Source organism: Pelophylax lessonae (assembly GCF_965119305.1).
Source record: "Pelophylax lessonae genome assembly, chromosome: 7".
NCBI classification, from domain to species: Eukaryota; Metazoa; Chordata; class Amphibia; order Anura; family Ranidae; genus Pelophylax; species Pelophylax lessonae.
This window is the reverse complement of record NC_138774.1, coordinates 164,562,387-164,576,136: the sequence shown is the minus strand read 5'-3', so window position 1 is coordinate 164,576,136 and position 13,750 is coordinate 164,562,387. Positions and strand designations below refer to the sequence as shown.

General features: G+C 38.2%; 1 protein-coding gene across 5 annotated transcripts in view; it reads left to right on the top strand.

The window, feature by feature from the left end:
* The window catches only part of GRIA3 (glutamate ionotropic receptor AMPA type subunit 3), a 427,883-nt gene that overhangs the window by 293,023 nt on the left and 121,110 nt on the right, over positions 1-13,750 (top strand). For all 5 annotated transcript variants that reach the window (XR_014225478.1, XM_082263155.1, XM_082263154.1 and 2 more), the window contains exon 4: positions 1,164-1,351. Coding sequence is in view for 4 of the 5 variants with exons in the window: in XM_082263155.1 (XP_082119281.1) it covers positions 1,164-1,351 (188 nt within the window). In the remaining variant the exon portion in view is untranslated. The remainder of the gene's footprint in view (positions 1-1,163; positions 1,352-13,750) is intronic.

Here is a 13,750-nt window from a genome sequence, read left to right as displayed (position 1 = left end):
GAGTGTCAGTGCTCCGAGGTGTAGTTAAACTAGCTCCTGTGCTCACTGTGCTACTCGTAAATGCTTCCTCTTCCTAATTTCTCGCTGTAGCATTCTATGCCAACGATAAAACTGCACACTACCTCTATAAGATTATACCCTTTACTGAACACTGAAGAGTTTAGCAGGGCTGAAGCTGGAATAGTGATTAAAGGGAATAAGTGCAAAGGGACAGTGTGCAGTTCTATTATTTATGTGAAATACTCCTCAAAGTGCTAGGCAGTGCGCAGAGTCCAAAGAGCGAATCACCCCCGATGTAGTCAATAAATTTTTTTTTTATATGTGTGGCCTGGAAAAGGGTACACACACTACATCAGAGGCACCTGATGTCTTTACTTTAAAAATGCCTCTAGATAACTGCATTGACCAAGAGATCATGTCTGCACACTAAATCTGTATTGTTATTTTCTGTTTTAATAAAAGGGGCTGGGTGTTTCCTTCATTTGAATGCACACATATCCTTTAATGTGGATTAAAGCTGATCGAATGGCTTTCCCACTGGCTTCTCAATTGTTTTAGAACTCCGGGCAACCTCTCTATACAAGACATTACCCCACTTAGTCAAGAAGTCTCACTTTTTCTGTTGCACCATTACTGGTGTTGTTTAAGCGGCATTCTGTGCAATTTAAATCAAATGTAAGCAAAGACAACAGCAGGGCGGTAAAGCATTGAGGTGCATGATAACCTTTGCTAAAGTCCCCTTAAATATAAGAAGTCACTGGACTGACTGTTTAGCAATAATGAAAAATGCTAAATAGTAGGTAACCCATGCAACTGACTGCTGTGACTTTTTGAACCCGTGTCATCAAAAACAGAGCTGTTCACAACAACTGGATGGCTTCTGTTTATTTCTTAATCTTCTGTTATTTTCATATGTCCGTACATACACTTATTACTTTTATTCCTATTACTCAGAAAGAACATATAGAAATATGTGCTGCCAGAAGGTATTTTTATGGTGTAATATAGGGAAAGCAGGCCATGAAGTGATAGGAAGGAACCAACGTGCCTGCGTGATGTATGCTTCCAGAAAACCATTTGCAGTAATGTTTTTTTTTATCTGAAAGTGCTCTTTTCATATTCTTAACAATAAAGAGTCTGATTGTGTCATTTCTCTTCTCCAGGATTTTCCATTCTCCAGGCCATTATGGAGGCAGCCGTACAGAACAACTGGCAAGTGACAGCCCGATCAGTAGGGAATATAAAAGATGTTCAGGAATATAAACGCATCATAGAGGAAATGGACAGACGTCAGGAGAAAAGATTTGTAATAGACTGTGAAGTTGAGAGAATAAATACAATTTTGGAGCAGGTACACCTGTTTTTTTCAATTTCATTTTTTTTTTTATCATTCTGAACACAAGTATAAGAGGTACCAATTTTTACTTTTCCATACACCTTAGATGTTGTTTACGTATAGATGTTTTTATTCTTTCTTGGAAAAAAAGGGGAAAATCTTGAAGACTGAAAATATTTTTTACCCATTTTGACCAATTTGTAATCCGAATTTCTGTACAATACTTGGACTGTCATTGGTTTTGTTTATTTACCAGGAAGCAGCATAGGCATTCTCAGATTATAAAAATGAATACAAAGTATTAAACTGTAACATTAGGCCTGCTTTGATTATTTGCACAGGGCATTCGAGAAAGAAGGCAGTTACGTACAATAACAGGTGCAAAAATATATTTATCTGCTTCAAACAGAAAGTCAGGGCATTGTGCTGGTCACATGAGCTAAAGTCAGATGTTAAGTAAAATTACATGATGCAGAGCTGCTGCATTCACTTGACATCAGGTCACATATCATGGCCTCGAGTCATATAACCAGGAACTGCTGTGAAACCTACTCTTTATCCTCTCTAATACCTGACAACTGGTTGGCAGAGAAAAACTAACTTTACAATTACAATGCTCACCCCCAGCCATTTACTTGCAATTTTTGAATTCCAGCTGGTATTTTAAAAAGTATTGGCATAAGTACTGCAGAACATTTGTGGGCTGAATTTAAATCCATAAAAAAACCTCACTGCAGTCTATAGAGATTTTGTTAATCAGGACTGAGCCAAAACACGATAGGTTTGTTGTCATTAGCAAAATACAGCATGTTCATATTTTCAAGCGTCAGCTCAGTGTTTTCATATGGCAAGAGTTCTTTACTGCCCTAGCTATAAAGGTGGAGGTCCAGCACTACTCTTTGCTTTTACAAACCTTTTTTTATTCAAATACAAATTAAAATAGAAGAATCTTTTTAAGATTTTATCTTTATAAAGCTTTAGCAAAATTGAAAATGACTGGTCCTATTTCATTTAAGAACAAAAGTTTTGTTCTTTTGAAAGTGATAATTTTCTAAAATTTTTGGTAAATTGAAAAATATGACCTCTAGTCTAAGCACATACCATTAAAAAAATCCAAGAAACCCTTTTTTCAAAAAATGTGTAAGTATTCTTTGTAGACTTTTTGCTATTTTAGTTTTCATGCTGTTGCTGTAATATGAATAGCCCTATATTGATGACAATGACGCATTCTAGCTCCATATCCCCGGAGGATGTTAAATTAGATAATGTCAAGGAACCTCCAGTACCACTGATAAATGCCTAAATGGATTTTGTGAGCAAAATCAAAGACCATGAACAGCTAGTCATTGGCTATACTTTTTCATGATAATTTATAAAATGTCCAGAGTGTCCACACAGCAGAATACCAACTGCTGCAGTCCCACACATGAAGAAATAGTGGTCATGATGCAACTCCACATGCATATGTAAAACTCATATATAGCTACCATAGTTTCTCTCATGGCACATAAGAGATTTTGAATTTGAAAAGACTAACGGCTTGAATAATATGGCAAAATACCAACCTTTACAATTGAAACTTAAGTCACAACCATTCTTTTTATGTTTTCTCTCATTCTCAATTAGAAAAAAACACCACAGGCCCAATATCCTACCAATATCCTACTCACAAGTAGCCCTCTCACTCCAAAGTAGACTACACTAATAATTCCTCCAACCAAGCACCTCTGTTCTCATCACACCTTTACGATGACTAACCTTGTTCCTCCTGTCACTGAACTCAGAAGCCTGTCCAGTCAAATGGAGATAACCACTAGGTACAAAAGACTTACACTTTGATAGAGCAAATCTAAACCCAAAAAATAAGAATGGAAAATATTGCAGCTTTCCAATCCTAAAATAACATTTTCAGCCAGTACAGAAAATACCTGTTTATCTCAGCAGAAATGCAGCATCCCTGTCACTTCTTTGAACTGAAAAAAAAAAAAAAAAAAGAGAGAAACATGTTACCATTGTTTTATAAACTATTAATCTCATCATCCATGGAGGATGACATAGAGTAATAGAGGTGATCAAGGGTAGGCATGTTTCAAGTGCCGCCTGTGTGACAACCATAGCTCCCTCCATAGATACAATAGAGAAATACTGTATGTGTAGGCACGTAGAGAGAAAGTGTGTAAATGGCAGGATTACTAGGGAAAAAATAACAATAAATAATGCATTAAAAATGAAAATTATTGCAGCCAATACATAATAGGACTGGTAAACTACAATATATAAAATGTTTGTTTTAACGGATTAATTTAAGCATTAAGAGAATTCTCTTAGTAATGCAATGAATGTCATTAAATATTCTAACAAGCAAGCATAGTTGTTGCTGTTGTGAAGCCTAATTTATTACTTTATTCACATAGAAAACTTAAAATAAAGCAACTAAGTGAGCAAAAAGATGGAAAATATTCTAATTTTATTTTTAGAAGAGTACTGGTAGGGTTTCACCCATTATTCCCAAAAAAGGCTTGTGCATCATTGTTATGTGCTTCAAGCTTTGTTTCCAAACGCTAAATCTTTTCACAAGAGCAATTCATTCTTGATTTCAATTGATTTTGACCTCCAGGCTTTACAGCCAAGTACATGTCTCATGTAGGGTGTCAGGGCTCATCTATATTGATAAAGATTGTGGTTTGAAGGAAAGCTTAATTATTGAATATTGTTTAGCTAGAAGAGTAAACAACTCTGATTACTTCTGTCATTGCAAAGGTTTGTATTTCTATGTATCTTTGAGCCTGAAGATTTATTTATCAGAATGATCTAACCAATGAAAAAAGGAAGTATGTTTATCTCCAAAACACAAACAATATCTATCTTTCTCCCTCTCTCCTATATATATATATATATATATATATATATATATATATACCATATTACCAAAAGTATTGAGATACCTGCCTTTATCATAAAGACATGGATGAGCGAATTTAGGGTGGAGGAACCTGGTGGAGGAACTTGACTGGCCTGCACAGAGCCCTGACCTCAACCCGATAGAACACCTTTGGGATGAATTAGAACGAAGACTGTGAGCCAGGCCTTCTCTCCAACATCAGTGCCTAACCGCACAAATGCTCTTCTGGAAGAACAGGCAAACATTCCCATAGACACACTCTCAAACCTTGTGGACAGCCTTCCCAGAAGAGTTGAAGCTGTTACAGATGCAAAGGGTGAGCCGACCCAATATTAAACCCTACGGACTAAGACTGGGATGCCATTAAAGTTAATGTGCATGAAAAGGCAGGTGTCCCAATACTTTTGGTAATATAGTATATACTATATATATATATATATATATATATATATATATATATATATATATATATATATACATTGTACAATTTATAAAGATTGAATTCATGTATTCAACCAACTTCAAGTGTAATGAGCAGTATGGGTAATTTAAAACATATTGCTCTGGCGGTCGGTGAATGTGTCTGGTGACTTGAATATGTTTGAGGATCAATGGAAATCTATTTAGTAATTGATGGAACATTGAATGGTAATGTGTACAAACACAGGGAACTGTTTGAATGTAAAAAAGTTCTGTCCTATACAAATTACTGCTAAATTCTATGGGATAGCAGGCCGCAACCTCCTAACAACCTTACCATTTCTAAAACCTACAAATTAAACACAGCACACACAACTTATTGGCATTTAAAAGGTCATGGCACTTTATTGGTATTTACAAAATTAAACATTTCACTTCTTCAAAAAAATTGCTGTTAGTAAACATATAAATCATTTAAATAAAAACATTAGAAAATAGCTCAAGTTTGAGAACTCGAGCTTAACTTTACAGCGATTACAACAATGCCCCCCCCCCCTATAAATATCAAGGTGGCAGATAACCACATTAAGTACCTGCAATGGGTGGGAGGGAGCTTCCAAAAAATAAAGTATCCTGGTGTGAGGAAAAGCTCATTCTCCCAGGGTCTTATATAGGGTCAGTGGGCTTCCAGCAAATTCCAGGAATTCCTACCGCCCCGGAATTCCTATTGGCCCGGAATTCCCTCCTCAGAACACTGCACATATTTCATAAAGGGGGAAATGTCCCCAAAAATAAACAACATTTATTTTGCTGAACCAGCTTTTAATAAAGCAGGGGTGACCGCTATCTCATATAGGTGTGCCCAAAGGGTTGTGCCCCCCTCTTCTACGGGATAGCAGGCCACAACCTTCCAACAACCTTACCATTTCTAAAAACCTACAAATTAAACACAGCACACACAACTTATTGGCATTGAAAAGGCCGCTGCACTTTATTGGTATTTTCAAAATTAAAATTTCACTTCTTCAAAATAATTGCTGTTCGTAAACATAGAAATAATTTCAATAATAACATTAGCAAAATAGCCCAGTTTTTGAGAACTCAAGCTTAACTTTACAGCGATTACAACAACACCCCACAAGCCAGCACTTGTTTTAAAGAACAAGTCTGGCTGGCACTTTCAATGCAATTCTGTAGGCCCAAATTGAAAATGTCTGGGCCAACATCAGTTAAGTGAACACCATTTTGGCGATACAAACCAGCAAATGCTGCTTCTAGGTCTACATGCCTGTAGGAAAACCCACCTAGAAGAAATAAATATTTCCATTGCCCTAGTAATTCTTTTTATGATCTTTTCCATTATTCTACAATCTTGAGAGCATAGCCAAGATAATCTAGGGACTATTTTCGAAAATATATCCTAGTATTTGGAGAAATCAGTTTGAACCTATACAAATAATTTTGTATAGCAAACAATAAATCTAAAGTTCTAATTTTTCTTAAGTCATTACCTCCTAAATGCACTAATAATATCGATGGAGGAGGCCATGTCTCAAATAATTTTGATAAAGTAAAATAAAATTGTTGCCACTGCAGACCTCTAATACCCTTCCATAGCATGTTAAAAAGTGCAGGTGACATGGATACATTTTCTGAAAAACACTGCCGAGCTGCTCTCCTGATATCTAAGCCCTTTCTTGAGAATGAAATTGAATTGATATTTAGTGAGAGGTGCCCCATCTATATGAATAAGTAAATGACCAGGGTTTGAAGGTCGACTAGACAGATAATGCCAAACCATCTCAACTGGGCACATATTGCTAACATCATCCTTAGCTATCGAAATCCATTGCCCCTTACCTAATTGGTCCGACTTGGATTTCTTTATACATATCCTAAATATTGACTCCTGCAAGAGGAATTAATTTAAAAAAAATGCCATTAACACTCTGTTTGTTGAGAGGAACTAGCTCCGACAAAAAAAAAAAAAAATGCCAAAATAAATGTTGTTTTAAACATTAAAGCCTCATACCGAGAAAAACAAATGAAAGGAGTTACTCAGCAAAGCTGAAATAAAATGTCTCTGGATATAGGTCTTCTAACGTCCTAAGCAAAATGTGTCCTCCTATACCCTTTCAGGGTTTGCTTAACTGTGAAATTTTCACTACAAGCCAGAAACTTCTTTAATCTAAAAAAGAAGGAAACCCCAGCTAGTGTTTCAACTATGTAACTGTATGAGTATCACAGTTTCATTAAAGAAGATAGAAAAAATAAAACTCTACTCTCTGAGGGATCGTCAGGGGAAAAGCCTCCGATCTTACAAAATTAAATTAATTTATTCCAGGAGGATAAATAGTCTGCCCAAGTATGTGGGGCAACTGAATCCTTAATTAACTGAAAAGCCACCAAATCCATCAAATCAGACTCCAAAAATGTTCCGGGCATACATGACCGACTGCATCTGCATTGGGATGAAGTTGTCGAAAAAGTACAATCTGCAAACGAGATAGAGCATCAGCAATTGTATTAGTTTTCCCAGTAATTCATTTAACTTTCACCCAAATATTAAATTGCAGGCACAAAAATACCAAGTTTCTTGGTAATTGAATAACAAATAAAGATTTGGAAGATAAACAGTTGAACTACGATCATCACACCTTTAATATCAGTATGTATTAGAATACACCTATTGGCGAAACCAGCTCTCCATTACTAAAAGGCGACTACCACTGGAAAGAGTTCTACTAACACAATGTTTTTTGTAGCTTGTTTCAGAACCCAGTGCCTCGGCCAGCTCCCACAGCACCAGTGGGATTCCCAAACTGCTGCGAATCCCACTGATCCTGCTGCGTCCGTGAATAACTTTAACGCCTCTGAATCTTTAAACTCCTCCTAAAAAAAGGCTCTACCTTTAAACTCTAGCAAAAATCTAGCCCAGACTATGAAATCTTCTGTAAGTGAGTTGGTCAGCCTAATATGTGATTTTAAACCAAATGTAGCCATAGAAAGCCGTCTGGAAAAAAAAAAACTCCCTACATGCATAATCCTGCATGTGAACGCTAGAAAACCCAATAATGGTTGCATCTCCCTTAAAGTAACCTTTTTTCATTTTAAAAATACCACAATCAAAGATTTTATCTTATAATTTTTCTCCACCGGTAAGCAAAATTCTATTATGGATGTGTCAATTAGAATAACCCAAAATTCCAAAGACACCCTAGGCGAAACAGTCTTTTTGGAAGGCCAATGGAATCACGAAAAATGTGGTTATGTCAAACATTTATTGAAGTAAGCGAGCACATTGATCCGACTCTGAGGGGCCTATAAATAATAAGTCATCCAGGCAGTAAATCGCATCGTCACAGGCAGATTCAAAGCAGATTACCCAATTTAGGATGGATGAAATATACTCCAAATATGCACAGGACAACACACAGCCCATTTGTAGGCATTTATCAAAAAAATAAAAGCCATCAAAAAAAAATCCTAATGAATTAAAAGCCACCTGGTCTATAGGCAAAAGCCTAAATGCTGATTTAATGTCAGCTTTGGCTAACAAAGCCACTGGACCAAATGCTCTAATCCCCAATACAGCATCTTCAAATGTGAAGTAAGATACTTAACATACTGAATCATCTAAGTCAATGAATTGTGTAATGTATGCCTTTAGAACGCCAGAGGTGCTATCTGGATGTTGGGCCTCTGTATGTAGCCAGGCTGTGGAAAAGTCTCACACATTTGGTATTGCCATACTCAGGAGGAGAAGGAGAATACATTTCAGGGTGCAATTGTAATTTTATCTATGCCATGTGTAAGAAATAACTTGTTAATATGACAATTTTGTGGGGGGGAAAAATCTTCATTACCCAAACTATTGTGGGCAAAAAATTGCAACTTCAAAAAACTAGCTATTCCTCCTACTAAATACCTTGAACTGTCATCTTTACAAAAAGGGGTAATTTGGGGGGTATTTATACTTTCCTGACATTTTATGGTCTCAAGAATTTAGATAGGCTGTCAGTACATCAGGATTGATCTATTTTCAATGATACGTAGCCTAGCTTGTAGACTATATAACTTTTACACAAACCTATTCTTATACACTGATCAAGATTTTTTTTTTTTTTTAAACAAGGACATGTAGCAGTATACCTTCTGGCCTAAATGTATGATGAAATGTGATTGTATTGGGTTTTTTTTTAAACTGAAAGTAGAAAAAAAATATTTTTTTTTAAATTTTTGCTTTTTTTTTTGCTTATATCACAAAAAATAAAAAACCCAGTAGTGAATAAATACCACCAAAAGAAAGCTCTATTTGTGTGAAAAAAATGATAAAAATTTGGGTACAGTGTAGCATTACCGAGCAACCGCTATTCAAAGTGCAAGAGCACTGAAAGCTGAAAATTGGCCTGGGAAGGAAGGGGATGAAAGTTCCCAGCATTGAGGTGGTAAAACAGGTTTCTGGAACATGCATCTCTGAAGCCAGAAAATAATTTTGGACTGAGTCACTAACAGGAATAACATTGCAAGCAACCCCAGTCTCATTATTACTCGTGTTATTCTTCCATTCAGCCATTGACTTAACTATATCTGACAATGAGCTTACCAGGTTGTTAATAACAGACATTTGAGACAACTCACCCTGAGCAGAGGCTTGCTGCACTCCTTGCAATGAATTCTCACTACAGCTTTTTGCTCTTCCAGACTCAGACTGTTTTCTTAATGTGGACAGCTGAGCAGCAATTGGATATTCTATTACGAAGACAACAGGCTTGGCAGTGTCATGCAATGCCAAGCAGCTGCAAGCAAAGCCAACAGAATATTGAAATGTATAAAAAAGGGGATTCACTCCAGAAATAAAGAGATTATTCTCCCGCTCTACAAGACTCTGGTCCGGCCACATCTGGAGTATGCTGTCCAGTTCTGGGCACCGGTCCTCAGGAATGATGTGCTGGAATTGGAAAGAGTCCAGAGAAGGGCAACAAAAATAATTAGGGGAATGATGGACATCAGCTATGAGGAAAGACTACAAGCACTGAACCTATTCTCTCTAGAGAAGAGACGTTTGAGGGGGGATATGATATCAATGTACAAATACTGTACTGGCGACCCTAGCATAAGGAACAAACTATTCAGAGTAAGGAAATACAACAAGACATGTGGCCACTCACTAAAACTAGAGGAAAGGCGGTTTAACCTTAAAATGCGTAAGGGGTTCTTCACTGTAAGGGCGGTAAGGATGTGGAATTCTCTTCCACAAGCAGTCGTATCAGCAGGGAGCATTGATAGTTTCAAAAAAGTATTAGATGGGCACCTTAAAGACCACAACATACAGGGGTATACAATGTACGGTTAAAAGCAAACACACACACACATCATAGGTTGAACTGGATGGACTGATGTCTTTTTTCAACCTCACTAACTATGTAACTATGTAACTATGAAGCTCTCTCTATCCTGAACTAAGCCAGCCTGTTCTAGTTGCCTGACAAGCAGTAAAGCTGAAGAAGGGGCGGGAGAACGCTGTTCCCTGTTCTTTGCTAGAGACCTGCCTCTCGGTCCTCTAGAGCCTGACCTAGAAGCTGAGTGGGAAAGGGACCGCCTTTTATTATTATGCCTGAAAGGACCGGCCTCTATACCGACTTCCTCATGCCCACCATCAGTCATGTGTTGCTTCTCCTCCCACCTCGCCTCTCTCTCCTTCCCTCTTGTTGGCAGCTTGCTATGCTGTGTGAGGCGACTACAGACTGGCTCCACTGGCTCAGCCATCCCAGGACACTGTAAATCTTGTGCTGAACCCGTTACACCGGCATCTTTCCCGACTCCTCCCGGTCCTCCACTAAGGCGAGACACTGCTTTAGCCAGGCTTCCCTGCCACTGCTCGCTGCTCTCTCTAAAACTTACCTCAAAGGAGTCTTCATGGCTGACCGTATCCCAGCTTCCAAAAAATAAAGTGTCCCGGTGTGAGGAAAAGCTCATTCTCTCAGGTTCTTATAAAGGGTCAGTGGGCTTCCAGCAAATCCCAGGGATTCCTATTGGCTGGAATTCCCTCCTCAGAACACTGCACATATTTCTTAAATGGGAAATGTCCCCAAAATTAACAAACACAGTTCAACCAAATGTATTTTGCCAAACCAGTTTTTAATAAAGCAGGGGCAACCGTTATCCCATACAGGTGTGCCCAAAGGGTTGTGCCCCCTTTTCTATTTAAAAACACAACATTCGACCTGCGCCAGTGAAAATGTCAAGTACAATCGGTATATACCAAAGGTTGCATTACTGTGGCTGTATTCAGTCTTTGTAAGGTAGTATGCAGGATGAATCAATCCCTGTGGTTAGTGGGGAATGATGGTGGAGGTGGCTGTAGGCTTCATACAGAGCTAGATGGACTCTGCAACAGACAAGTGGGGTAGGAAAAGAAAAGCAGCGCCACCTCAGTGTAGATTAAAAGGTAATTTATTACATAAAAACAATGCACTAACTCACACAGAGGAGATAGTTGGTCAGCATAAATAGTTGGTTCATCTGCAACACTGTGGGGATGTTAGGGAGGTACACTGTAGCATCCGTGGTCCTGGCTGTGCCGGTGGAGTCTGACACTTCCTATGTTTCTCGCAGTGTTCAGTATTCCAAGCGTTGGCAGGGGGTGCTCGCGTTCTGGGCATGTGTGCTCCTTCAGGCGATACTGATCTCAGTGTCAGGCTGGGTGTTTTATGGCGGAGATACTCTGGGGGTGGGGCTTGTTGCTTTGGAGATGCGCTATACACAGTGTGTTCCCTGACTGGAACGGGAAGTTGTATGACGGAGTGAGAGTCAGACAATAGGAGAACAGTGATGACTGAGTGTGTTGCTGCCTCTACATGAGAATGAGGCTCCTTTTATAGTAAATTCTTGAGTTTTGAAAGGTTCACAAATGGCAAACTTTTAACCAAAAACATTAAAGGTGCGTCACTAAAAAGTCACAAGAGCCAATAATTTGAAGGCATTGATAACTCAGGCCCTCACCATACTTTCAGTGCAATGTTGTTGTTGGGGAGACATGACAATTCTGTATTGAGGAAATGCTGTACTGTGCTGTGTTTTTGAAATTTGGCATTGGTACACTATATGTCCCCCATGGCAGACCCCGTTTTCCAATGCCTTTTGTTTGTCAATAGCTCGCTACCTTCATTTTCCAGGCAGCAGACTAATTGAGAGTCCCTAACTAAGTTGTGCCGTTTACCTGCAGTAAAGAAAAGGCAGGTCAGTAACATAGCTATGTTGCCAGGTTTTTTTTTTTTTTTTTTAAGGATTGCAAGATTTGGGCAGCTAAAATAGTTAAAAAAATATCTGTATCTAGCTGCTTGCCTGGAGATCAGCATCATTTCTGGTCTATTCTGCAGCCTTTATCTAAAATGATCATTAAGTGAGCTATTACTGTTTCTGCAATATGCATTTTCTGAGTAAATGCTAGTTTATTATTACTTCCTTGCAGACCTAGATATGCCACATTAAGTCAAAGGCTATTTCTTCAGTTCAGTTATGCAGCAATTCCAAATAAAATAAAATTACTTACTTGACCTTGCATCCCATATTCTGGAAAGTGTTTCTTGTGCCTATTATGCTTGAAGTGAAATACACTTGTATATTATGTTTTGTGCTCATCGCTTATTACTTATTGTACCAATTTGGCTGTGCAACTTTGGCTTCTGCCAATGCTTGTAGAGTATCTAAATTTTTAGTGATACTGGAGCTGAACATGACGCTTAATGTTGAAAAACTGTTCTGAAGTTGTGCTTTCAGCTGTAAAGCCTAGCCATAGTAAAAAAAAAAAACTGATCCACAGCTGTGGGTTACTATATATTCAGAACTAGATTTTTGAAAAAGCCTTGGTGTTGTGTTGTTTTAATAAAAATGTGTAGCCAGAAAGACCTGTGGTCATGGTTGTGGATTTAAAGTGGTAGTAAACTCAAATACATAAAAACTTTTCCCCTCCAAGGCGATGTTAGAATGTGCTAGTATGCATCACATACTAGCACATTATGTAAAACTTACCTTAAAATGATACCCTCCAGTGGCGCGCTGTCACCACTGACAGGGCTTCCATCTTCACTCGGTCCCCTGTCCTTTGAATAGGGGAACTTTGATGATGTCACTTCCGCACATGCGCTCAGGAGTCACTGTTTTTGGCACAGGGCTCTAAAGGAATGGAACAGGAATGTTGTTCCTTCCAAGCACATACACCGGTGACATCACCATCGGCTTCACAAGTAGATATCCCCTAAATGGTGCTTGTTTAGGCGATATTTGCAGTACCTACAGGTAGACTTTATTATAGGCTTACCTGTAGATAAAATGTAATCAAAAGGCCTTCACCACCACTTTACGAAACTGGCCCAAGGGGCATATGATTTCAACTTAGCCCCTCTGTGCCATTGTTCTTTATAGTATGTTATTAGTGTTTTGTTAAAAAGTATTCTTTTTAATAATTTATTGACTGCCAACATATTTTGGAACATTTTACAAAGAGAGCTTAACCATTCACAGCAGTAGCTGTAGTAGTTTTTACAGGTATGCATACTCACTGGGGTCATCTTTGGGTAAGAGCCACTTAAACCTACCATGTTTGTGGTAGTTGAGAGTAAACCCACACAAACATCAAGTCAGCAAATAAATTTGTATTTTGATAATTTCCCTAGTGGGGATCTTTTATTCAAATATACTCAGGAGATGAAATATACTTGGCTTTTATTGTATGTTGGCATTCATCTGTTCTTCTCTGGCCTGTTCATATATCCCTATTTACACTGCTCAAACAAATGAAAGGAAACGTTTTTGATCAGAGTATAGCATCAAGTCAATTAAACTCCTGGGATATTGATCTGGTTAGTTAAGTAGCAGAGGGGGTTGTTAATCAGTTTCAGCTCCTTTGGTTTTAATTAAATTAATAACAGGTGCACTAGATGGGCAACACTGAGACAATATCGAAAACAGGAATGGTTTTACAGGTGGAGATCACTGACATTTTTTTTCACTAGTTTTACATTTGGCTAGGGTCAGTGTCACTACTCGTAGCATGAGGCGGTACCTGGCCCTTATAGAGGTTGCACAGG